The sequence below is a fragment of the Lithohypha guttulata genome (genome assembly GCF_036872675.1).
Source record: "Lithohypha guttulata strain CCFEE 5908 chromosome Unknown scaffold_3, whole genome shotgun sequence".
NCBI classification, from domain to species: Eukaryota; Fungi; Ascomycota; class Eurotiomycetes; order Chaetothyriales; family Trichomeriaceae; genus Lithohypha; species Lithohypha guttulata.
In genome coordinates this window covers 773,102-795,231 of record NW_027042752.1, presented here as the reverse complement: position 1 = coordinate 795,231, position 22,130 = coordinate 773,102, and the positions used below count along the sequence as shown (strand labels likewise).

Here is a 22,130-nt window from a genome sequence, read left to right as displayed (position 1 = left end):
CGTCCGAAACTCGGAAAGAGAGAAAGAGAGCGCCGTAATTATAGATCCAAGCGATGTGTTTGTTCCAAACAAACCCCACATGGCAGAAACTGCGACTTGTCACTAGTAGTGAAGGTGGAGGTGCGTGCCAGTGTCAGCTATCGACGATCGTTGTTCTTGAATACAACAAGTGTTTCTCGCATACTGCTGACCTCTGAAAGTGGTATCAGCAGCTCCATCGACCACGGTGTCTTTAAGAATGTCCTTGTACGAGTGACTTTTATGATGCTGTACTGCTGACTGTTGCATTGGTTTCAACCCACCCTTTCACGGCCTGCTGCACCTCGCGATTTGAAGACATAGTACATGGAAAGTGTTAGTAATACATATCTGCTGAGAAAACTGAGACAAGTCAATCGCCACAATAGCAATCTTTGCCAGGGTGACCTTCGACGGGTGCCGAACTGACTAGCTATCACCACGAAGAGCAGTTCCGGATATCTGCGAGCACATGCAACGAGAAAGGCGTGTAATCTAGGCCGTCGAGCTTGAAAGCTATCAAGCTGGCCAGATACTCTAGGAGGCATGTCGTTGAACGGCTGTCTAAGGAGCTAGGAGTCTGCGAAGAGAACAAGAATCTCTGTCGAAGTGGGTAATTGTTGCAGGCTGAAGTTCATTTGTCAAAGGGTCGACTTCTTGCTGACGGCATCGACAACATCAGTCACACCTGCCTTGTCTCATATGGTCGAAGTTGTGCTCAGCGAATTGCTCCATGTCTTTCCAGCACGTCGTACAAGCAAACTTCAGCACCTTTCCAAATGCTCTAAGTACATATCGCGCAGTGAAAGCAGAGGTGTATTGCTCGATGACGCGAGCTGAACGCGTGGTGATCGCCACGCGGGCTATCGTGCAGACGTGTACAAAGCCCGAGCGTGGATGCAGAGCGTTCAGACACGCATGCAAGGCATGAAAGACAGATTGAGGATACGATTAAACACTAAGATTACAATGGTGGATTTACTGCTTTGGCCCAGCTAGTTCCCGTCCATGTGCAATCCAAAAGTGTCGCAGGTTTTCGACAAGCAAACGGCTTTTGATTGATGCTTTCATGTGAGTTTCACAGAAAGTAATTACGCTAAAGGTACTCAAAGCTCACGAATGTGAAGAGAAGGTAAACTCAAGAGGCGACCATAGAAATCAAGAAGGTTGAATTTTGAGGTATAAGCGGGCTGCCGCTCAATGAAGCGCCATAGTAAAAAGAACATCCGCTCAATAAGCCGTCGATTCTGAAAAACAACTTTTCCGCTCTGCCAATGCTAGACTAATAGGAACCACCACCACTTGTCGGACATCGTAAAGCAACAGGATATACGTATACAAATTTTGTGACGAAAGTTGAAACTGACAGATCGTCTTAATGCCCAGATCGCTCCTTCATTATTCTTCTTCGTTCCTTCTCCTTAGCTGTTATACAGTTAGTAAATTTCTCGCGAAGTAAGGAAAGTGAATAAGACATACCTTCATCATATACCAAGAATTCATGCAATGCCTTTCCGGCAGGCACCATAGGCAAGACAGGCACCTTTTTGTCAGTGATGACCTCCAATAGAGCAGGACCTTCGCCACTGCCGGAAATCAACCACTCCAGGCTCTCCTTAACATCAGCTGGCTTCAAGCATCGGCGCGCTTTCACGCCCATAGCCTCAGCAAGCTTGACGAAGTCAGGGTTCTGCTGATGCGTGTGGGCGAATCGGTCCTCGTAGAAGAGAGACTGCCACTGGGTTACCATACCCTGCTCTTCGTTGTTCAGAACGATAACCTTCACGCCAATATTGAATTGCGCTGCAGTCGAAAGCTCGGTAAGGGTCATGTTAAAGGATGCATCACCATCGATGTCAATGACCAAAGCATCAGGTGCTCCGACCTTGGCACCAATAGCAGCTGGCAAGCCGTAACCCATGGTACCAAGACCACCTGAGGTGACCATGGTTCGTGGATGTCGCCATCTGAAATGCTGGGCAGTCCACATCTGATGCTGGCCTACACCGGTCGCAACAATCGTCTTGTCCTTCATGTGCGATGTCATGTTGCTTAGAGTCTCGATCAGTTGCTGCGGCTTAATCAGTCCTTCAGGTGTTTCTCTTTCGTAGCTTCCAAGTGGAAATTGCTCCTTCCAGCTATTAATCTGTCCGAACCATTCAGACCTCTCTGGAACCTTCTTAACGTGAGGCAAGAGGTGCTCGAGATTGGTACCGACATCACCTTCGACAGCTTCTGTTGCCTGAACGACCTTGTTAATGTTCTTTGGCATGATCTCGAAGTGGACGATACCACCGCGACCTTCTGATGCAGCCTGCTTGGCCATTGGACCAAACTTGCTGATACTGCCAGTCACACGATCATCGAAGCGACCACCCAGCGCGATAATCAGATCAGCTTCCTGCATGGCCATATTCGCATATGCTGATCCGTGCATACCCAACATGTGTAGCGACTTTGGATCGAGCTCGTCAAACGCGCCGAGACCGTGGAGAGTGGTTGTGACGGGTATGTTGGCCTTATCCGCAAGCTCTTTCAAGAGAGCCGGGCCATTTGGATTGCCTAGAACACCTTGACCAGCATAAATAACGGGCTTCTTCGCGATGTTTATTAGGTTCGCGACACGCTTGATTGTGCTTTGTAGCTGGTGCTTGGAGACTTCTTGAGCCACTCTCGTGGCAGCCGAGGGGTGCGATGGAAGAGTGGATTGCATAGGAATGGGTCTCCGCAGGATACCTGCTGTAACATCCTTTGGCAGATCAACGAGGACGGGACCAGGACGACCAGATGTAGCAATCTCGAAGGCCTCCTTTATTCTTCTTGGGAGCTCGGCCACATTCTTGACCATAACGTTCCATTTTGTGCATGCTCTTGAAATGCCCACAATATCGGCTTCCTGGAAAGCGTCTGTTCCAATAGCGTTCGTTACGACTTGACCAGTGAAGACGACCATAGGAGTACCATCGCTCAGAGCATCTTGCATGGGAGTAATGACGTTTGTGGCTCCTGGACCAGATGTCACAAGAACAACACCAGGCTTTCCTGTCACTCTTGCATAACCCTCAGCCATATGACCAGCTCCTTGTTCGTGTTTTGGTAGAATAAAATCGAAGTGTTTTGAGTTGTAGATAGCATCGAAGACGGGTAGAATAGCACCACCAGGGTAGCCAAACACATGCTTGACACCCTGGCGTAGCATCATCTCGTGGAAGATCTCACCTCCACTGAGGCCGACGAAGCTGTAAAGACGTTAGTAGGTAATACTACGAAATTTTGAAGCCGAACGTACGAGTCATCCAGCTCAGGTTGCTGTCTGTTTATCAAAGGCGACGGTTCATTGCGACGAAAGTCCTGGTTGAACGCTGGACTAGGCACTGCTCGTGTCTCCGGTGCTGGCGCAGCAGCTGTCGTCGCTGGTCTCTTCGACTGCGCGGCATTGGACCTTTGTGCAGTTCTTGGACTGTGCGGTGAAAGAGCTGCTGCGGGGGAAGTGCTCGAAAAAGACTGTGATGCAGAGGGTCTTCTTTTGGAGATTGATCGCAAGGCACTAGAGCCTGGTCGTATTGCTGCCTTCATCGCCATGGTATGTGTGGTATAGGTGAAAGATTTGAGCGAAAGGATGAGGAACAGCAAATAGAAGGCGAAGAATCAGTCTTGTGAGTCAAGAATTGGAGCATGAGAGCAAAGCAAATTGTTAGCCAGCTTTTTGCTAAAAGTGGTGAAAGTCTCGGCATCTCATTGGCCTTTGAGCCGAGATCGGCCCCATCTTCGACTGCTCTCCGCAAAGAAGTTTCGCGCTCAACTTTGAGGTCCAGACACGTCGATTCCAGAAAAATGGCATAAGAGGAATGTCCTTCTCGCCGCTGCACGACCCTTATGCGGTCATCATATCGATGAGAGGACATGTGAGAATCCTGGTATTCATGGCGGGACACCTCGGCTTCCCTTGAAATACTCATTCCTTGAAGCCAGGTTGAACAAACCCATGAACAGCCTTCTTGAAAGCGCGTGTGCGGCTCAGCGGAGGTCGACCGAACTGTATAGAACTCTTTTTCCCGCTCATATACTTTTTATATCGGAAACCCGACTATCATTCCTCTCGTGAACTATATTCGCACGTACCATAACGAAACTTTTCATAGTGTCTCATACCTGGGTCATGCACCAAACACCATATATAAATCTAAGCTAATTTAAGCTCTTTTGCCGAATATCCTCAGCCTCTTCACGCCGCCATCAGGTATTATGGTCATCTTCACGTGTGTCCACACCCAATCTTGGAGTGGTACATTGGCAACGAGGTCATCACCTTCGAACACGTGTTCCGTATCGGCTTGACACTTCTTCTCACCGTCAATGAGTGATACCCATCCAGCACTATCAGCTTTTGGTGGACCATCAAGACCTAATGCTGCCTTGGACGGTTCAGCAGGCCATCCCTCAACCTTCACTGCTCTGGGAAAGTTACCTCTGAAATCCTTCGTATCCACAATAACTTTTTCGATGCTCTTTCCTTTCAGACCCAGCTTGATGATTGCCCAATCTGTATGACCTGGTGCTCGACTTCTTGCTGTCTCCCAGCCATCGCCCATGTCCTTTCCTCGACCAGGTAATACCAGGTTCGACTTGACTCCGAAGTGCTGGTCTGAGCACTCAACAGCAACACCTCCATTTAGTGCACTAGCTAGGTCCTCGAGTGGTTGTTCATTGTCCTGACGTGAAACTAGTGGTGGTGGCACTACCTTTCCATACACTCTCAACCGAGCGATGCCTCCGTCAGGAAACATCTTCAGCCTCAAGTGTGTCCATTGCTTGCCCTCAACACCAGGACCACTGACCTTCCATGCCTGCCTTTGACTTGGTCCGCAAAGCTGCTTTGGCAGTATTTCCTCCCACCTTGTGAAGCTCTCGTCTGCAATCTCTTTCTCAATCCCGGTTTCTGAGCCTTCATGGATGAAGCATCCTTCCAGGCCTGCCTCAGGAGCTTCGTTGCCATTGAAGTATGCTGTATCGACCTCGACTGCATCCACGACGCCTACACAACCTAGCTTTACCACCACCCAATCGAACGGCTTCGAGTTGTGTCTTCTTGTCTCCCATCCATCATACCAAGCTCCTGAATGTACATAGACTCCCGGTCGTCTGATCGCAGGTGTAGGGGTGAGGAGGTTGTTGGCTTCGGCAAACCATTCGTCCGAAAAGGATAATACAGAAGCACCAAGCACTGTCGTGGTCAGGTTGGTGTGTGTCGAGAACGTGCTGTCTATGAGAGAGGCTGGCACCTTCGTGACAGAGACCGTGGACGTCGAGTTCGAGGACTGGTCAATGAGTGATATGGCTTCAGTTGCCTTTTCAAGCGCTTCTTGTGGTATAGACGCTATCTCCATCTTGCTGTTCACGCTGTATCCGTCAATCCGCTAAAATGTGTTGAAAAGGGACTAATTGTGTGTAAGCTAGGGAGCAAACAGAAGACAGTGTCGACAAGAACAGGTGGTGCGAAGCATTTATAGCAGATGCCCAAGGGCTTGTATCACTCGCAACGTAATTTTTCAGGGCGTGCTCGTGTACATCAGAGCTAACTGATCCTATATGTGTAGCTGTTACTCGATCAAAACACCTGAACATGCCTGGGTGCCGCAACTTGAATCAATGCGCTGCGGAAGTCGCCGCCCGTGAAATTCCCCACGTGCCCTTATCGTACTTTGAGCCGCTTTCGGGTAGTGAGCATGTGCTCTTTACCGAACCATTTTTTCAATCCCAATGCTTACAGGACTGTGTCTTCATCAAGGGCATCGACTTGTGAATCTTCCGTATCATCTTCTTCCTGGTCGTCGATGTTCTCCAGCGTTCTCAAGCCTTGCCTCAGCCTCATAGCGAACGGTGTGTAAGCAGGAGTAGTGCTCAATCTCGTGCTACTGTTAAGCAGAAGCTCTTCCCTCTTTCGTGCGGGTGTCACGGCTGGTACAGACATCAAGTTTAAAGCACCTTCAGAACCAATTCTTCTCTGAACAAAGACGTGCCGCAACTGTGCAAGCATGCTCCTAACAGCTCTTTTGTCGTGTCGACCTCGGAATGCGTCCGCATCAGATTGGCGTCGTTGCAGTTCAAATCCCCTAAGCTGCATTTGACGCAAGGCTTGGACTGCTCGCTGTTCCATTCTGTACTGCTGCAATCGATCTGCCTTATCGGACATATCAAGTACCAACTGCTGTCTCATTCGTATTGCAGCGAGAGCTCGTTTTTGCAAGAACTCATCGGCCTTCCTGTCAGCCCGAGTACTGTTTTCCTGAGACCACTCCAGCCTATCGTAAGACGCTTCGACGAACGGACGCACGATACGATCTCTCAGAGACGTCTGGTAGATGGCATCAGCTTTCAGATCCTCCTCTTGGTTGTCGCGAAGTTTCTGCTGCCATAAGAGTAGCAGCCTTCGACCAAGATTCATCTTGATAGTTCTTCGCATCTGTCTGTAGGCTTCATCGTATCTCGCATGCTTACGTGCCTTGACAAAATCTTGCCATTTTCGTGCCGTCCATATCGCAAGCCAGCTGCGCCTATCCTTTCGAAATTGTGTGGCTGACCGCAGGCACCTTAATACTCGCTTCATAAGGAAGTACTCGCGAGCGTCCTCGGCAGTGAGATCCAGACCAGCGAGCTTTCCCATTTTGACTCGCCATGCATTGATAGAGGCCAGACACAAAGTATTGCAATTCTGCAAGTCAGCTCTAGCTTCATCTGCCTTTGCAATAGCGGATTTCTCGCCCATCATCGTCACAACAGCTCGCAGTAAGCACTGTTGATTCTGCACGTTTCTCTGATGTAGTAGCCCTTGTAATTGTGCTTCCTTGGCCTGTTTGACGCGATATATGTCAACAAGCTTGTACATGATCATCGCCTTGAGCTGTCTGTCCTTCTTGCGAATAAAGTTTGTCTCGCGACTTGCCATAGTCCACTTGTAAAGAGATAATCCCTTGACACGATCCTCGTCCATAGAACTGACCCGACGTACTCGATATTCGTCAGTTGTCTTGCCCAGAGCATTACGTGCAAGATTATGGTGATAGATCTGGTCGGCCTGGACTTGACAGTTGTGCAAGTCTTCAAAAACAGCTAGGCATTGCTTCAGTACTTTGCGCTTGAGTCGTAACTCGTAGAGGGCGTCCGCACGTGCTTCGAGTTGTCGGTTTCTGACTTGCTCCACGGAATATCTCCAAGCATCAAGTGTCTGCTTTGCAAGTACCGCTCTATCGCGAACTTTTGCTTGCTGGAGAAGATGGTTGACGTACAAGGGTGGGCTGTCAAGCCAGGCCTCCTGCTTGATGGCTTGTGCATCGTCATGGCCGCCAACTGTTTCTGTAACACCTTCCTCAGCCCCTGCGAGAATTTCTGAAGCCTGTCGAAGTGGCTCGCTATCTGCTCGAATAGAGAGTTGTTCGTCGTCTGCTGTAGGCGGATCGTGAGTGGTCGCGTCGTCATCGTAACTTAGCACAATGCCCTCCTCCTGCAAAATGTTCTCGAATTTATGGTACAAAGACTCGCCAGGCGTTGCAGGATTGAGTAGCTTCAGAAGAGTGTCGAAACATGCTCTATCCTGGTGCTGACTGAGCCGACGTTCATCAAATATCTCGCCGTATGCTTGCAACAGCGCATCTTTAGGCTTCTCCTCTGATACGGGATCATTTTGAGCTCTAATCACAATTTGGTGAAGTATGTCAACATCATCAGGTTCCAGTCGTCGCTGCTGCGTAAGTGTCGCGGTTGGTGTACGACCTTCTGACATCGTTCTAACCACATCTTGACTCTTTCCGTTAGCCTAGTCAAAAGGGCCGAAGTGCAAAAGGTTGACAGAACGTAGTGTTCGTGCTTGACGAGCGGCTGGCGACAACAAAGAATGGGCTCAAACACGCTTTCAGAGACGCGAACGCGACGCGCTGAAACTTCGGTCGACATCACGTGAGGGTGTAGACTCGATTCCTACCAGGACTTCTGACGATCTGCTCCGTCGGCCGTGAAACAAATTGAGCCAATGACAAGCTCAAGCCTGGCTGCGCGATATGCGCCTATTGCCTGCGAGGATGAGAGGTCGAGACGCCTTACCAAAGCAATATCTGCAGGGCTTCTTCAAACTATATAGCTTCGTTCAGGCTGACTTGAAAGCGTCTCTTCTATCTTGCTCCAGCATTTGACCGCGACTGACCGGTTGACTGACTGACCCAGTATTTTCGCTTACGCGACCACGAGTGCGAATCGTCAGCCGCAGATCGTGGTGGCACGAATGGAGGTAGCCAACCCTTTTGCAAGCTTGGACGAGAATGAGAAATTGTACGCACACCACCTGTCCCGCGCAGCTTGGTACGGAACGAGGATCATCGTCCAGCAGGTTTCCCCTGAGGCGAACGATATCTTTGATTTGATACTTGAAGTACATCGAAGTTGCGAGGGTGACTGGTCTGGTATGACCACAGAACTAGGTATAGAGCAAACTGAAATGCAACAGTTCCTAAGTTATGCCGCAACATTTCTCTCAAATATCGGTAACTTCTACGGAAGAGGCGACCAAAAGTCCGTGCCAAATATCAGTCGCGACATTCTGGTTAAGCTAGCCTCAAAATCAGATACTAGGCTGTTAGACAAGATTGGCGATGCACTTTTCAGTGGGCCACCTTTCGGCCTGGGCTCCCCATCTGTTTCAACGCAGAGTCGATACTACCCTGAGGGATCGTTTAGAATTACGGAACAGCAGATACAAGCTGTTTCGAAGGTCATGGAGCTGAATCGTGTATGACCAGAAAACACGAGGTTGTGGTCGGCTTGCGATAATGATAGAACCCGTGCTAGAGATCTTGCAAGCTCCTATACAAAATGACGAGGCGCCGAAAGTCCTTGAGACCGACTTCGGAAGTCGAGCCAGGAACGAAGTACACAGTCTGACTACGAGGTGGGGATTTTGCAGAGCCAGTTTTTAAGATATGCGATGTACTGAGATCAGCACTGCCATTTGCGAAAAGCGGAGAATCACTGCATGATACTGATCAAGTATATCGAAAGCTTCGAAATAGGCGATCTCGATGCCTATCGAGAATCTCAAAACTAATGGGTGAGTGATTCAACACCTCGAGTTAAGAGTATCTTGAGCTCTGTAGAGCAGTATCGTGATTTTGCTTGCCTTCGATCGGAGTTCGAGGCATTGGTGTCTATTGAGAACCCAGAGAAGAGCCGTACACTCAACGCCTAGTGGATCAGTCGGCTGCGTTCATTCGTCGTTTGCCATGGCTAGGGAAAACGCGCCGAGCAACTGAAAGATCCCTTCGAGAAGAGCTTGTCTGAACCACCAAGCTTCGAAAGCACACGATAGGAGTACTCTCGCTTAGTGTCTCAGAGCTGCCTCGCCCGTTTGGCTATGGCAACGATGGAGACTTGAAGCCATAAGATCTGTTGCATTTCTTCTTTGTCCAGGTTTGTGCACTGGCTGTATTGGATCTCGACAACTACAATGCAGATTCAGCGGCCGGGCAAGGCTGATTAGAGAGCTCATTTCGCCATGCTTACCTGTCTTCTACAGCATGGTGGTGGTTGCGCAGCCGTAGTTCATGAACCTAAGAAGGATATTTTGGAAGTCAAGGTCGATCGGGATCTAGCTTTGAGCGATGGAACAAAGCTCTCGAAGATATGTTGCTTCAGTTACACATCTACAGAGTCGTCGCTGATGTTGGATGCTTGCAAATCATACTCCGTGGATCTGTCTTAAGTCACTCAAGAACAGCTCACCTAGAGAACAACAATAGGGAAGCTGCCTACACCTTGGCTCCTATATGGTTATACAAATACCTTGCTGGTCGGCACAAACGTGGCGCTCAAGCAACACGAAGCCAGTAAATCGGCATCATCCAAAGTTGAACCGATCGTGAGGCTTGACTGGGACTGGCAATCGTTTTCAACGAACACCGAGGATTGTGGCTACAGAATACTAGGTCATCTAAGTTCCTTTACAATGCCACATTTGACCAGCGGCTAAAACACCTATACAGTTTCTTATTCAATCCTAGACACAGCTCAAGTGGTAAGTCCAATTCCAAACAAGTCAGAACCGGAGGGTGTCAATGGCATTTTGAGCAGAGTACGAAGGTGGCTGCAGGAGTTGAGCAGGTATAACTAGGCCGCAGTGATCGTGTATCACCAGGGGATACTAGCCTAGACTCACATTCGCTTATTCTGCTAAAGAACACTGATGCAGACATGGCCTTTTAACATAGACGTTGAAACCTGCTGACCTCAAGAGACTTTAGTTCGGGTCAAGTCCAGTGTCGATGGAACTCTTGTAAGTCAAGCATGAAATAAAGAAGGTAGGAGTGCTGGTGTTTCGACTAGTCGATTAGAAACAAGATATAAAGCATGGAGCTTGTGGTCGATGTGGTAAGGATGGTATAAAGGTTCCCACGTACCATCATTTCGTTAGCAAACCTCATCGTTTCAACACAACTACAATGATCCTGTGTATATTAGTTCTCACCGCAAGCTTGCATGCGTGGGGGAATAGCATGGCCAGGCGAGGCAAAGAGGTACCTCTTTCGCTATTCACCACTTTGACGTCTGGCTAACGAGGCACTCTGTCGAGTAACAATCCTAGCTCTTTTAGAGACATGGCATTTCGTTCACAGATACGTTGTGCGTGTGGCCGCTTTGATTATGCGCCTGGGTTCACCGTCGAAACACACCAACACTCCCATGCCTGCTTGTGAATCATTTCCAAGTTTGATGGCGCCCACGTCTCTACAGCACTGCTAACCTCACAGAAAACAGCTCGCGGCGCCACTTTGATCATTCTTCGAGATTGATCTCGATCGTATGGGGGTTTCCAAGAGGGACGATCAGGGTCACTTTGAAAGGCGTTTTGATGGTATTGCAGGAAAGACTAGGTGGTTGGCAGGAGTCCGGTCTCTCAGCAAGGAGCCAATGTGCAGGGGTTCTTCATAATGGTCGTTCAGGCTGTCTCTAGAAGATATATACCTCTAGGGACTTTTACCCTGATACTGGACGTATGCTAGTGAACTTTCGTGACACTTATCAATTTCGGTGAAGATATATCATCTTGTACGAGGTAACAAATCTTGCTTCCACTGAGCGAATTGTTTGTCATGACCTGCAGAGAGCAACGATGGTGGTGGGGCTGTATAGTAAGCTGCTGCCTAAATCCCGAATTTTGTAGGCTCTCGCCGTGCCTGGAACTAATTTGTTCGGCATGCCTCGGTGTTTGGTCCAATCTCACGTGATTGAGACAGCCAATGGTTCTGCTCATCGTTGTGAACTCGTGTTCAGCGGTGGCTGCACCAGACTGGCGAAGATCAGACATCGTTCAATGCAGCGACAGCGATATGGCCTCCTACAGACCCAGAGGAGGCTTTCAAAAGCCCCAGTACACGTTTAGTTTCTACAACGATCGTTCAAGATCGCGATCTCCACGCAGAAGAAGTCCACACCATGGTAAAGACTGAGATCATATGGGGAGGGTGGCAAGTCGCGAGCAAGAGCTGATTTAGTTCAAGATATCAGAGATAGAAGTCCTTCAAAGCGCAAAAACCACAACGAAGACAGGCATTATGGAAGCAGAAGCAGAAGTACAAGCACAAGCCGAAGTCGAAGCCGAAGCCGCTCTCATGAAAGAGATAGACCACGAAGTCGCGGACAGCCGAGTCGAGAGATCATGCTGGAAGAACTCGCATCGCATGTGACAGAGAACGATGTTCGACCACTCTGAGCAGCCCTCTAGAGCATCAAGACGATGCCTCCCCCACTCCAGGAAACCAATACTAAGATGAAATGTTGAACAGATCCTCTTCGAATTACAGCAACACTATCACGTCGAAACTCTTGAAGATGTCAGAATCATCAAAGATAGACAGACGAGTAAGCAAATAGACACAATATTGTGCCTGCGACCTAACTTGAAGCAGGGCAGTCTCGAGGGTTTGGATTCATCAGATTTCCCTCTCTACCCGCAGCCGAATCATTCATGCAAGCCAACTATCCCATTGTTTATATCTATGGCGAGAACTCCAAAGGCCACACCTCCGATAATGCAAAGGTTAGAATCGCATACGGTCGAGAACGGAAAGACACAGACCGAGTGCAAGAGACGGATTGGATATGCAAAGCCTGCAACATCAACAACTTTTCTACGCGATTGAAATGCTTTCGTTGTCAGAGTGCTAGACCTGATCCTGCTACCAACGCGAAGGCAGCTAACATTGGAGACAATGATGCTGCCCCTGACAACGTGCCCTCCCAATTCCTTCTCCTACGAGGTCTTGATCCCAATGTAAACGAGGATCTCTTTGCCAAGGGTGTTGGGAAGCTGAACAAGCCCTCAGCTACTGGCTCACTGCCTTCGCAACCAGCACAGAAGAAAGGGAAGGTGGCTTCGACAACGGGGGATGCGAACTTAGGTGCTAAAGAAGGTACCCTACGTCGAATCCTGCTGGTCCGAGATCGCAAAACCAACGAGAGCTGGCGATACGGCTTCGCTGAATACGCGACTATTGAAGACGCTCAAGCTGCTATAACGAGGTATAATTCCTTCGATCGTTTCACTATTGCTTCGAAGACAGTCCTAGTCAGCTATATCCATGCTGGCGTATTTGTACCCGTACACAATCCAAGTCCTGCGACCAAACGGTTCAGCTTCAGTCCGATAGGCAATCCCTCGGTCAAGCTGCAATACTGGGACGAGGACGCCTATATCACCGAGCTCATGGTCAATATGCCAGACCAGCAATCAGCGACTCCCAAGGGGACCGCAGTCAACCCTGCAGACAACGAAGGTCTCAAAGCGGTTCCAGACATTGACAAGCTCAAGAAGCGTAAACAGCAACTCGAGGCTAGCACCTCGTCGAAAAAGGTCACACCATCACATCTTCAATTCTGGTCAAATCGCCATGCGGAGTTGCATGGCATACACCAGAAGAACAACGACAACCCAAAGAGCGATCGAGGATCGGATCCTGGTGCGCCACCAGCCAAGTCTTATGCGGATCCGAAACGTAGTTGCTGTTACTTATGCATGCGTCAATTCGAATCTCCAGCAGAGGTGAACAGACACGAGCGACTATCTGACTTACACCGTAACAACCTGAAAGACGAGATCAAAGTAAAGAGAGCAGAACATAAGCTCGACAAACATGGTGTTACCTCGAGTGTGCAAGCATCGGCGACCGTCGATCAAGAATCCCAGAAGTCCGAGTACAGAGATCGCGCTAGGGAACGGAGAAAGATCCACGGTGTAGTAAACAAAAAGGGTGAGATTGTCGGAGGGAAGAATGCCTCAGCGAAGGAGCGGACACCATCACCACCACCGACAGCACCATCGAAAGGTGCCAACCTGCTCGCAAAGATGGGTTACACAGCTGGTGCTGGTCTAGGTGCAACTGGCGAAGGCATGACGGCACCAATAGCGCAAAACGTGTACGCTGCTGGCATAGGTCTCGGCGCGCAGGGCGGCAAGCTAGGTGATGCAGTTGAGCAGGCTGAGCGCAATACAAAGGGCGATTACGCGGACTGGGTAGAGCAAGGAAGGGACAAGATGAGAGAGCGATACAAGAACATGTGATGGTTTGGCAACCTCTTGAAAAGCCAGTCAAAGTTTGAGTTTGCGGATCAGAGGGAGACCTCGGGTGTCTTCTCCAACATCAAAAGACTTGAGTCTTGCCCGGTACTTGACATAGCGTTTTTTCCGCTGGCTTCTCGTGAGCAAAGTATACAACAATCAGAAGACAAACCACAATGACTCAATCCAAACAAGCACACATCGTAGCAATTTTCACTCCCAAGCCTGACAAAGTCGAAAGGGTAGGTTCTCACTTCCACCCGTTTCACCTATCCGCGTCGCAACCCATCACCAGAGTATCGTTCTGAAAATTCCGATGTATTCATGTTCCCAAACACTCGTCAATCGCCTTCTGACTAGTAACAACAGGTCGGCCAACTCCTCGAGAACCAATGCCGCTCCGTCCACGCCAAAGAGCCGTACTGTCTCCGCTTCGTCATGACTCAACGCACAAACCTCGAGGACAATCAAGTTGAATTTGTGCTTATTGAGACGTATGAGGATCGCGATAGTATTGATCGCCATACGCAGGAGGATCATTTCAAGGTATGTTGTTGCTGATATCTTGTCTTTTTGTCCCTGATTTGAAGGGAATTGAGCTCAGAAGGGCGGAGTGGACGAGATGTTGTCGTGCAACATGCTAATGTGTATGGGCAGGAGATGAGCAAGGCTTTCAGTGAAGAGGATGGAGGCTTGTTGGCGAAGAAGCCGTATATTGCTTTCACTAGGAGTGTGGCAGGGTTTGAGTTTGGAAGGGAGTTGATTAAGTAAAGCAACGACGTAGGACGGTATAAGTTACTTGGCTGCACTCTTTTCTTTGTTGGATCTCCTTTCCAAGAAGCTGATTAAGGAATGCCCGCCTCGTCTTGACTTGCTCTTATCCTCCTCAGCAGGACTCTGTCTACCTTGGTATGAAGTCTTTGGCATATTTGTTGCTTCTTCAATTCCATCTCTTGTGTCCACAGTCAACTGTACTGGTCTTGGAGGTCCTGGTGGTGGTGAATCTTCTGTGTCAGTGTCCGTGCTCCTGCCTGGAAAGGGATTGCTCGTCAGCCTTCGCAGGAACCCGCCACTGGTAAATGGACTCAGGGGACGTGTAGGTTGAAGAGGATCTGACACGTTCCGTCCACCTTCGAAATCAGGCACATTCGTTCCACCGTCGAGTGTCAGCTTGAGGTTCGAGGGACGATGACGCCGATGCGTTGAACGCGGACGGGAGTCTTTTTTACCTAAGGAGGCGGTCGGCTCTGTAGGCATGACTAAGGCAGGCTTTGGTATGCTCTCGACGGATTTCGATTCCTTATTGAACGGTGCTCTTGCAGGTGACTCGTCTCTTTTCCTTCTTGCAGTCCTGAGAGCCTCGGGCAGAAGAGGACTTGATTCTAAAGTAGGTGATAGTGAGATGGGGCAAGGCAGCAATATGTCGTCGATATATGCATCGTTCCAAGGATCTGCTGTCCGTGATCGCGGGGAGTTCTCGCGTGTAGCAGTGAGAGACCAGGAGATTCCAGATGGTATAGTACTGAGATCATCTTTCACAACAAGACTTGAATCAGAAGTCGCGCTGTAACTCATACAAGTGGTGCGGAGTGGAGGTAATGTGTGCTCGGTTCCTGCTGTTGGCATAGGCATAAACTCGTCAAGCGTATTGTTAAAACTTGCCAGAAGAGCAGGTAGGTCGGTCTCTGTATCATTCGGAATACCGGTGAATTCAAATTGACCCTGCTCCGAGTATTCCTTCTTTTGCGGCGAAGTCTCTGTCTCCGAATAGTGGATTGCTGAAGTGGCAGGGGGCGTTGGCGAAAGTGATCGATGTGCTTCGAGGATACGATGTTGTTTGAGATATTCTTGATTGCGGCAATTGAAGCGAAAGGTCGCATACGGTTCATCTTGAGGATCGAGAAGCAGGTACTGATATCGTCGAACTGGTCGGCCACGTTCAACAAAACCACCAGACACAATTCTTGAAAGTTGTTAGCCGACGTAAAAAATAATTCGAAGTTCAGTTTTACCTCAATGAATTTCGTGTATGCTGTAGCTGTTGGACAAGATCGGGATCAATAGGAAGCTCACGTACTCGACGTCTTTGCTGGACTCTGTGCACTCGAATTTCAAAATTGTGATCTTTCGTATTCGGAGAGGCACTCTGTTCCTCAGAAGAAAACATGAAGACGTTCTGTAATACGGCTCGCTGTTTGAACGAGCCGTATTCTATAGTTTGCAGGCTGCACATTGCTTTTCCATGGTAATCATGTTTAGTGGTACAATCCTTATGCGTGTCAGCGATATATGCTTGAGATCTTGCGACATACCCAATTTGTGATGTTTTCCCCGTTTATGAACAACTTCAAAAGATACATAGCATTAGGAGGATGCGGACCATCGATTGAATACTCGAACCATATCTGAGCACCTGTGTGAATAGGAACGTAGTGCGCTACGATGTGCTGGCCATTTTCGACGCCTTGTGTAGTGCCATATTCGGGCAACCTCACTGCCTCGAACTGAGAGACGATATGAACATTGACACCTCGAAATTTGACCATTGTCCAGACTGTGAGACTTGAGCTCGCTGATCGTCTCGAAGGGTGCGGCAGTAGCAAAGCGCAGTGCTGTAGTGTTTTGATCGAGGTACGCAAATGCAAGTGACAGTTACATCTCCACTTCAACTCTCACTTTCACCTGACTCTTCACCAACGCCGAAAGTAACCTTCTCCCACTTTCTTAACACGATGTCGACTGAGTCTGGTATGGATGAGCTCTCCATGATGGTCTCATCAGTCATGTCTCTTAGTAGGGATGACACAGCCAAATCCTGCCTAGCCTGCTCAAGCATCTTCTTTACTGGCGCCCTCGTCTCTTCATTGAGGTCCTTTATAGCTACTACACCTTCGAGACAGCCTAGAATCTTGCCAGCTCTCAGAGCAATGGATACGCCAATGGGATAGCCACTATCAAATCCATTCTGCATTACCTTTGCTTTTCCCACCGACAACCCTTCCCGATAGCCATCGGTCATGTGTTGTCGCTTGACAGTAGGCAGATCGGACGGGAGGTCCTCGCGACTTTGTTGGCCTGTAGTGGCTGCATTAGATTCGTGATCATTGTCTGAGGCCCAAATATCGTCGTTGTCATGAGGCTCCGTTGCTTCTGGTGTTGTTGGGGCAGTGCTAGGTGCACCTTCGGAGGACGAACGCTCACGTATTTGGGGCTCGTCCATTCTGCTACTATGTCGGTATCCAGGGTACTTCCTTTCCACTGTGAGAATGAAGATTGTAGCAGTGCTGGCTCGGCAATATTACCTGAAATGGTTCCGGAGGTTGGGAGCACCTTCCTCACTTTCCGCTATTTAATTCGTTGGTCCCCGAACGTAACATCAACTCACGGAAACGTATATTTGACAAAACCCTTCCGGGTCAAGCAGCACGAGGACGGCCAGGCATTAAACAGTGCAGCAAGCTGCTACACGGCCCTCATGAAATTTTGCGCCTGCTGATGAGAATAGATTGAGATGTTATTTGTGCGTTAATGCTGCCTCGGTAGCATCACGACATTGCCTAAAGCGGTTCAACTTCTACCACTCTATATTGTCTCTCACATCCTCAAGTACGGCCACACGAACCCAGAGCGTAAGGTCGTCACCTGGTTATCAGGACCCTGGATCTACGATTAGTGTGTGAGAACTTCTGGACGTATATTGTGTCGAGACAAGATTTATGATGGCTGATTTTATATCGTGTGAGCCAGTACCATTGTCGTTTCTACCTTCTGAGACTTGGTTGTACTGTCTTGGACAAACATCGAGCTTGCAACAAACACATGCAAGTCAGCAGCAGAGACGGTCAAGCTTCAGGATCAGTAGTCTTCGTCATCCTCTGTCCACTCCCTACAGGCATCACACCTCTCTTCGCGCCCAACCTCTCATCTTCTTCCTGCATCTTGTCCAGCCCCTTCTGCTCCATCTCCTTGTTCCTTGTCACTGTTCCAGTGGTTGCCTGCAAGCTTCCGACAGTTCCCTTCACAGCACCTGCCAGATTTCCTTTGAGCTTCTCTGTATATGACGCATCTGGTCTTGTACTAGGATCTGAAGACTGGACGATGGAACCGTCCGTGATGACATGTGATGAGCCTGTACCCATTTGTTCATGGTCAGCAGACTGCTTGATATCTGTGTTCGGGATATCGGAAGAGTGTTTTGAAGAGGCCATTGTTCTGTAATAGATTGCGTGTCAATATGAGTTCTGTTTATCACCAATATCTGGATAAAGTAAGCAATACGGGATTAGAATTACTACAAGGCAACTTGTGAAGTAAGAGTTGCCAAGTCGACTTTGCATAAAGCTTATATAGGACAATCCTAGAAGCAACGACTGGTATTTGAGTGAGGATAATCGTCAGCATTCAGAGGAAGACGTCAATAAGCACTACGTCATAGCTTCGCTATTGTTTCCTGCGTTTGCATGAGGACAAATTCGCCGCACCTACCTCAATTCGTGATCTCAACAGGTCATAGAGTCGTTGTCAAGAGCTCTGCACGTAAAGAAAGCGAGTAGAAGAGTCTGCATCTATGAGCTGGAGGTGAAGCAGAAAGCCCATCAATTCGACATGACAACTTGAAGTATTAGGACATTCGACATGCCTACCATCGCAGGTCGTGCCAGACCTATCGAGAAATTCGCCGAAGCTGTTGCCAAATGCGGTCCTGAGGTTAGCGACCTGACCTCCAAAGCCTCATTATGCTAACAAGCATGTAGGCAGCCAACTATGGCAAGTGCATCGTCGCGGATTATCAATCAACGTACCAGGACATGTGTAAGAAGGAGTTCATGGTGTTGAAAGACTGTTATTTGGTTCGTGCTGGCGTATCTGGCTAGCTTTATAGGTTACTAACTGTGTTCTCTAGAAAGCTGCGAAGAAAAAGTGAACGAGGCACTTTGTTGATTCTCACGAACTTCTAGTCATCGTGCTCAATGCAGGCAGTCTTCTGATTCTCTTGCTATTTAGTTTTCGTCGGATTCATGTTTTGGGGGTATCTCATTGCATTCGTTCCATCGTCTGTCGTTCTTGAATCTTTCATAATCTCACCAAGCGCAGCAGGAACGTTGCCTCCTGGACCTCTTGATCTTCTTCCATGATGATGTCTTCTTTGATGCCATTTTGGACTGGCTCAACCTCAGTAACATGGTGCTTATCGACTGGTCTCCTCAATGCCTTTTCAATAAACGCTCCTTGCTGCTCGAAGCATGACTCAAGGCCAACGTTCTGGGGATCGTTCTTGACTCTATATTCCATTTTCACATCGTCTGTCGTCTTCAGTCCAGCCTTCTTTCTCAATTGTTGAACCCGAGCAATAATCTCTCGAGCAAGGCCTTCTTGTGCCAGCTCAGGATAAACGGCAACATCCAGAATAGTCAGCACTTCGTTGTCACTGTTCGTCTCTTGCGTTTCCGAAGCTTTGTCCTGAGGCAAACCTCTTTTCACGATAAGATCTCCTTCTTCTAACAGAACTCCAGCAACAGTAATCTTTCCTGAACTCAGGTATTCCTTGCATTCACTGGATCCGAGCTCTTGGAGTGCCTTCTGCACCTTCTTGGCATCGCCTCTCAACTTCTTGCCCACTTTCTGGAAATTTAACGCGACACTATACTGCACATTGTATTTGCTCTCGTCAGAACTCAATACCAAGTCTCGCAGATTCAGCTCTTCCGTAATATATCCTTCCAATGACTTGATATCATCGAGATATTCTTGATCATTGTGAATGACTACTAGCGTCTTCAGTGGTGTCCTCAAGCTCACTGTCCTTCTCTCGCGCGATTGACGGACAAGCTCAATAACACTTCGCATTCGCGCAATTCGTCGCTCGACCACAGGGTCTTTTAATTCTGATCTCACTTCAGGGAAAGCCAAAAAGTGTACTGATCGCATGTCCTCGCTATGCAACTCTTTGGGGATATACGGCAACAGCTTCTGGTAAATCATGTCTGTGACGAACGGAATGAAGGGTGCTAGCGCACGCACAAGAGTGAATAACACCTCGAAAAGTGTGTTCAGGGCATGAACAGTATCCTCTCGGCCAAGCTCGCCCTTAAACCGCTTTCGGTTGAACTTAATATACCAATTTGTGGTATCTTCGAGGAGTTCGAGCAGTCCAGGTACCACCGTATATAACCTGTAAGCAGCCATTTCAGCGTTGACGTACTCGAGCAGGGTTTGTGTTGAAGCCAAAATCCATTTGTCCATAACGTTCGTGTTCGTCGTTCCTGCTTTGGGGTCGAAGCAGTAGTCGATGCTTTCAAATTTTGCCAGCAGACTGACCTGGTCCTTGAAGAAATTGTAGCTGTTGTACAGAGGGAGTAGTACTTTCGACACAATCTCTTTTACACCAGCTTCTTTGAAACGCAACTCTTCTCCCTTCACGACCGGCGAGTTGATCATGTACAGACGAAGAGCATCAGCACCATATTTGTCAATGACCTCAACAGGATCTGGATAGTTCTTCAGACGTTTGGACATCTTCTTTCCATCTGCAGCTTGCACAATGCCGTTGACGACCACATTTTGGAAGGGTAGAATCTTTTTCAGATGCACACCCAGAACTACCAGTGTGTAGAACCAACCTCGAGTTTGATCGAGACCCTCAGCAATAAAGTCGCCAGGGAACGTCTTCTCAAAATACTCTTTGTTCTCGAAAGGATAGTGGATGGAGGCATAGGGCATACTGCCAGACTCGAACCAGCAGTCAAAGACCTCTTCAATACGTCGTAGCGGTTTGCCGTCTTTGCCTTTGATGGTGATCTTGTCGATCTTGTCTCGGTGCAGATCATCGATATCTCCTTCGTGGCCGCTGAGCTTCTTCAACTCTTCGGTACTGCCTATGCAGACAATCTCACTGAAGTCCTCATTGCACCATAGTGGCATGGGAGTGCCCCAATATCGATTACGCGAGACGTTCCAATCTCTAGCATTCTTTATCCAATCTGCGAATCGTTTCGTCTTGACAAAATCCGGGACCCAATGTGATTTCGCAATACCATCAAGCATGAGCGGGACAATAGAATCGTTCTTCTCATTGCCTGTGATGTTGATGTACCAAGCTGGAATACCTCGATAGATCAGAGGTGTGTCAGACCGCCAGCAAAAGGGGTAGTTGTGAGTAATCTGACCGTCTTTTACTAGCCGACCAGTAGATTTAAGATGTTTGATGATGTGCTTGTCCGCCTCTTTCACATGCATGCCAGTAAAGTCTGACACCTCGCTAGTAAACCGTCCTTGACTATCCACGGGATTAGGGGGAGGTTGATCGGCGGAGAACGTGCCATTCTGTTGGCCGACACGAAAATCATCCTCACCGAAAGAGGGAGCCTGGTGTACAATACCCACACCATCATCTTTTGTGACGTATTCAGCCAAGAGTACCTTGAATGCACGATCTTTGAACTGGTCATAGAAATATGTGAACAGTGGCACATACTTCAAACCTTGCAACTCTTTCCCCTGGTATTTTTGCAGGATCTGAAACTTCGCTTTCTTTGGGTCTTTGTACAACGTCTTTAGTAGGTCTGCCTGCAACACGTACTGGCTGCCAGAAGCCTCGTCTTTGATCTTAATATACTCAAAGTCTGGGTGCACCGCGAGGGCTGTATTCGAGGGCAAGGTCCACGGTGTTGTAGTCCATGCAAGTAAACTCGTGGATGGGTCGTCTAGGAGAGGGAAGGAGACCACGACAGCAGGGTCTTGTGTCTCTTTGTAGTTCTGGGAAGCTTCGTGTTGACTTAGAGGTGTACCAAGGGCAGTTGAGAAGGGGACAACTCTGTAGCTTCGATAGACAAGACCTTTGTCAAACAGCTGCTTGAACACCCACCACACTGACTCCATGAAGCTAGCATCCATAGTTTTGTAGTCATTGTCGAAGTCAATCCACCTGCCCAATCGGTCGATGGTCTCCCGCCATTCTTGAGCATATGTCATGACAATAGCCTTGCATTCCGCATTGTAGCTTTCGATACCCTTCTCTTTCACGTATTCTTGAGCAGACTTGCCGTATTTCTTGTCAATCTCGTACTCAATAGGCAGACCATGTGTATCCCAGCCAAATCTGCGTTGCACATAGTGACCCTTCATAGACCAATATCTGGGGATGATATCCTTAATTGTAGAAGCTAGCAAGTGGCCATAGTGTGGCAGACCTGTCGCGAACGGCGGTCCGTCGTAGAATGTATATGGCTTCTTACCCTGAGAGAGTCTGAGTTGTGTCTGGAAGGCGTCAATCTCGCGCCAGTGCTTGAGCGTCGACGCTTCTTCGGCAGGGAAATTGACCGCCATGTCTATGCTATGAGGAGCAGTGCTGAACACGACGAGGATTCCGATATGCCTCGAAGCGTGACTCACTTGCCCTGCCCACAGTTTCTGTCACTGAAAATGTTCGAAGTTTCAGGTTCCCCACGACAACAGGCCGTAAGGCAGCCACTCTGGGAGTCTTTGGCACTACAGGGCGATCAAAGCCTGTGAC

General features: G+C 48.6%; 11 protein-coding genes across 11 annotated transcripts; 4 read left to right on the top strand and 7 right to left on the bottom strand.

Annotated features, from left to right (window-relative positions):
• Nucleotides 1-1,393: 1,393 nt before the first annotated feature.
• On the bottom strand, nucleotides 1,394-3,594 carry ILV2 (Acetolactate synthase, mitochondrial; the record flags this gene model as incomplete). Its single annotated transcript, XM_064898423.1, has 3 exons — nucleotides 1,394-1,443; nucleotides 1,498-3,257; nucleotides 3,308-3,594. 3 exons carry the CDS (start codon nucleotides 3,592-3,594, stop codon nucleotides 1,394-1,396), a joined length of 2,097 nt encoding a protein of 698 aa, XP_064754380.1.
• A 617-nt stretch (nucleotides 3,595-4,211) lies between these two features.
• DAL2 (Allantoicase) lies at nucleotides 4,212-5,405 on the bottom strand (the record flags this gene model as incomplete). The annotated part of the gene is made up of 1 exon (XM_064898422.1): nucleotides 4,212-5,405. The coding sequence occupies one exon, from the start codon at nucleotides 5,403-5,405 to the stop codon at nucleotides 4,212-4,214; it is 1,194 nt and encodes a 397-aa protein (XP_064754379.1).
• Nucleotides 5,406-5,782: 377 nt separating this feature from the next.
• LTR64_004073 (uncharacterized protein) lies at nucleotides 5,783-7,798 on the bottom strand (the record flags this gene model as incomplete). The annotated part of the gene is made up of 1 exon (XM_064898421.1): nucleotides 5,783-7,798. The coding sequence occupies one exon, from the start codon at nucleotides 7,796-7,798 to the stop codon at nucleotides 5,783-5,785; it is 2,016 nt and encodes a 671-aa protein (XP_064754378.1).
• Nucleotides 7,799-8,293: 495 nt separating this feature from the next.
• Nucleotides 8,294-8,803, top strand: LTR64_004072 (uncharacterized protein; the record flags this gene model as incomplete). Its single annotated transcript, XM_064898420.1, has 1 exon — nucleotides 8,294-8,803. The coding sequence occupies one exon, from the start codon at nucleotides 8,294-8,296 to the stop codon at nucleotides 8,801-8,803; it is 510 nt and encodes a 169-aa protein (XP_064754377.1).
• Nucleotides 8,804-11,892: 3,089 nt separating this feature from the next.
• On the top strand, nucleotides 11,893-13,621 carry LTR64_004071 (uncharacterized protein; the record flags this gene model as incomplete). The annotated part of the gene is made up of 2 exons (XM_064898419.1): nucleotides 11,893-11,922; nucleotides 11,975-13,621. 2 exons carry the CDS (start codon nucleotides 11,893-11,895, stop codon nucleotides 13,619-13,621), a joined length of 1,677 nt encoding a protein of 558 aa, XP_064754376.1.
• A 173-nt stretch (nucleotides 13,622-13,794) lies between these two features.
• On the top strand, nucleotides 13,795-14,389 carry LTR64_004070 (uncharacterized protein; the record flags this gene model as incomplete). Its single annotated transcript, XM_064898418.1, has 3 exons — nucleotides 13,795-13,860; nucleotides 13,988-14,164; nucleotides 14,276-14,389. The coding sequence occupies 3 exons, from the start codon at nucleotides 13,795-13,797 to the stop codon at nucleotides 14,387-14,389; spliced, it is 357 nt and encodes a 118-aa protein (XP_064754375.1).
• Nucleotides 14,390-15,626: 1,237 nt separating this feature from the next.
• Nucleotides 15,627-16,164, bottom strand: LTR64_004069 (uncharacterized protein; the record flags this gene model as incomplete). The annotated part of the gene is made up of 2 exons (XM_064898417.1): nucleotides 15,627-15,794; nucleotides 15,931-16,164. 2 exons carry the CDS (start codon nucleotides 16,162-16,164, stop codon nucleotides 15,627-15,629), a joined length of 402 nt encoding a protein of 133 aa, XP_064754374.1.
• Nucleotides 16,165-16,283: 119 nt separating this feature from the next.
• YAE1 (Essential protein Yae1, N terminal) lies at nucleotides 16,284-16,838 on the bottom strand (the record flags this gene model as incomplete). The annotated part of the gene is made up of 1 exon (XM_064898416.1): nucleotides 16,284-16,838. The coding sequence occupies one exon, from the start codon at nucleotides 16,836-16,838 to the stop codon at nucleotides 16,284-16,286; it is 555 nt and encodes a 184-aa protein (XP_064754373.1).
• A 622-nt stretch (nucleotides 16,839-17,460) lies between these two features.
• LTR64_004067 (uncharacterized protein) lies at nucleotides 17,461-17,826 on the bottom strand (the record flags this gene model as incomplete). The annotated part of the gene is given in 2 exon segments (XM_064898415.1): nucleotides 17,461-17,504; nucleotides 17,520-17,826. 2 exon segments carry the CDS (start codon nucleotides 17,824-17,826, stop codon nucleotides 17,461-17,463), a joined length of 351 nt encoding a protein of 116 aa, XP_064754372.1.
• Nucleotides 17,827-18,253: 427 nt separating this feature from the next.
• Nucleotides 18,254-18,542, top strand: LTR64_004066 (uncharacterized protein; the record flags this gene model as incomplete). The annotated part of the gene is made up of 3 exons (XM_064898414.1): nucleotides 18,254-18,325; nucleotides 18,373-18,468; nucleotides 18,522-18,542. 3 exons carry the CDS (start codon nucleotides 18,254-18,256, stop codon nucleotides 18,540-18,542), a joined length of 189 nt encoding a protein of 62 aa, XP_064754371.1.
• Nucleotides 18,543-18,691: 149 nt separating this feature from the next.
• On the bottom strand, nucleotides 18,692-21,943 carry ILS1 (isoleucine--tRNA ligase; the record flags this gene model as incomplete). Its single annotated transcript, XM_064898413.1, has 1 exon — nucleotides 18,692-21,943. One exon carries the CDS (start codon nucleotides 21,941-21,943, stop codon nucleotides 18,692-18,694), a length of 3,252 nt encoding a protein of 1,083 aa, XP_064754370.1.
• Nucleotides 21,944-22,130: the final 187 nt, after the last annotated feature.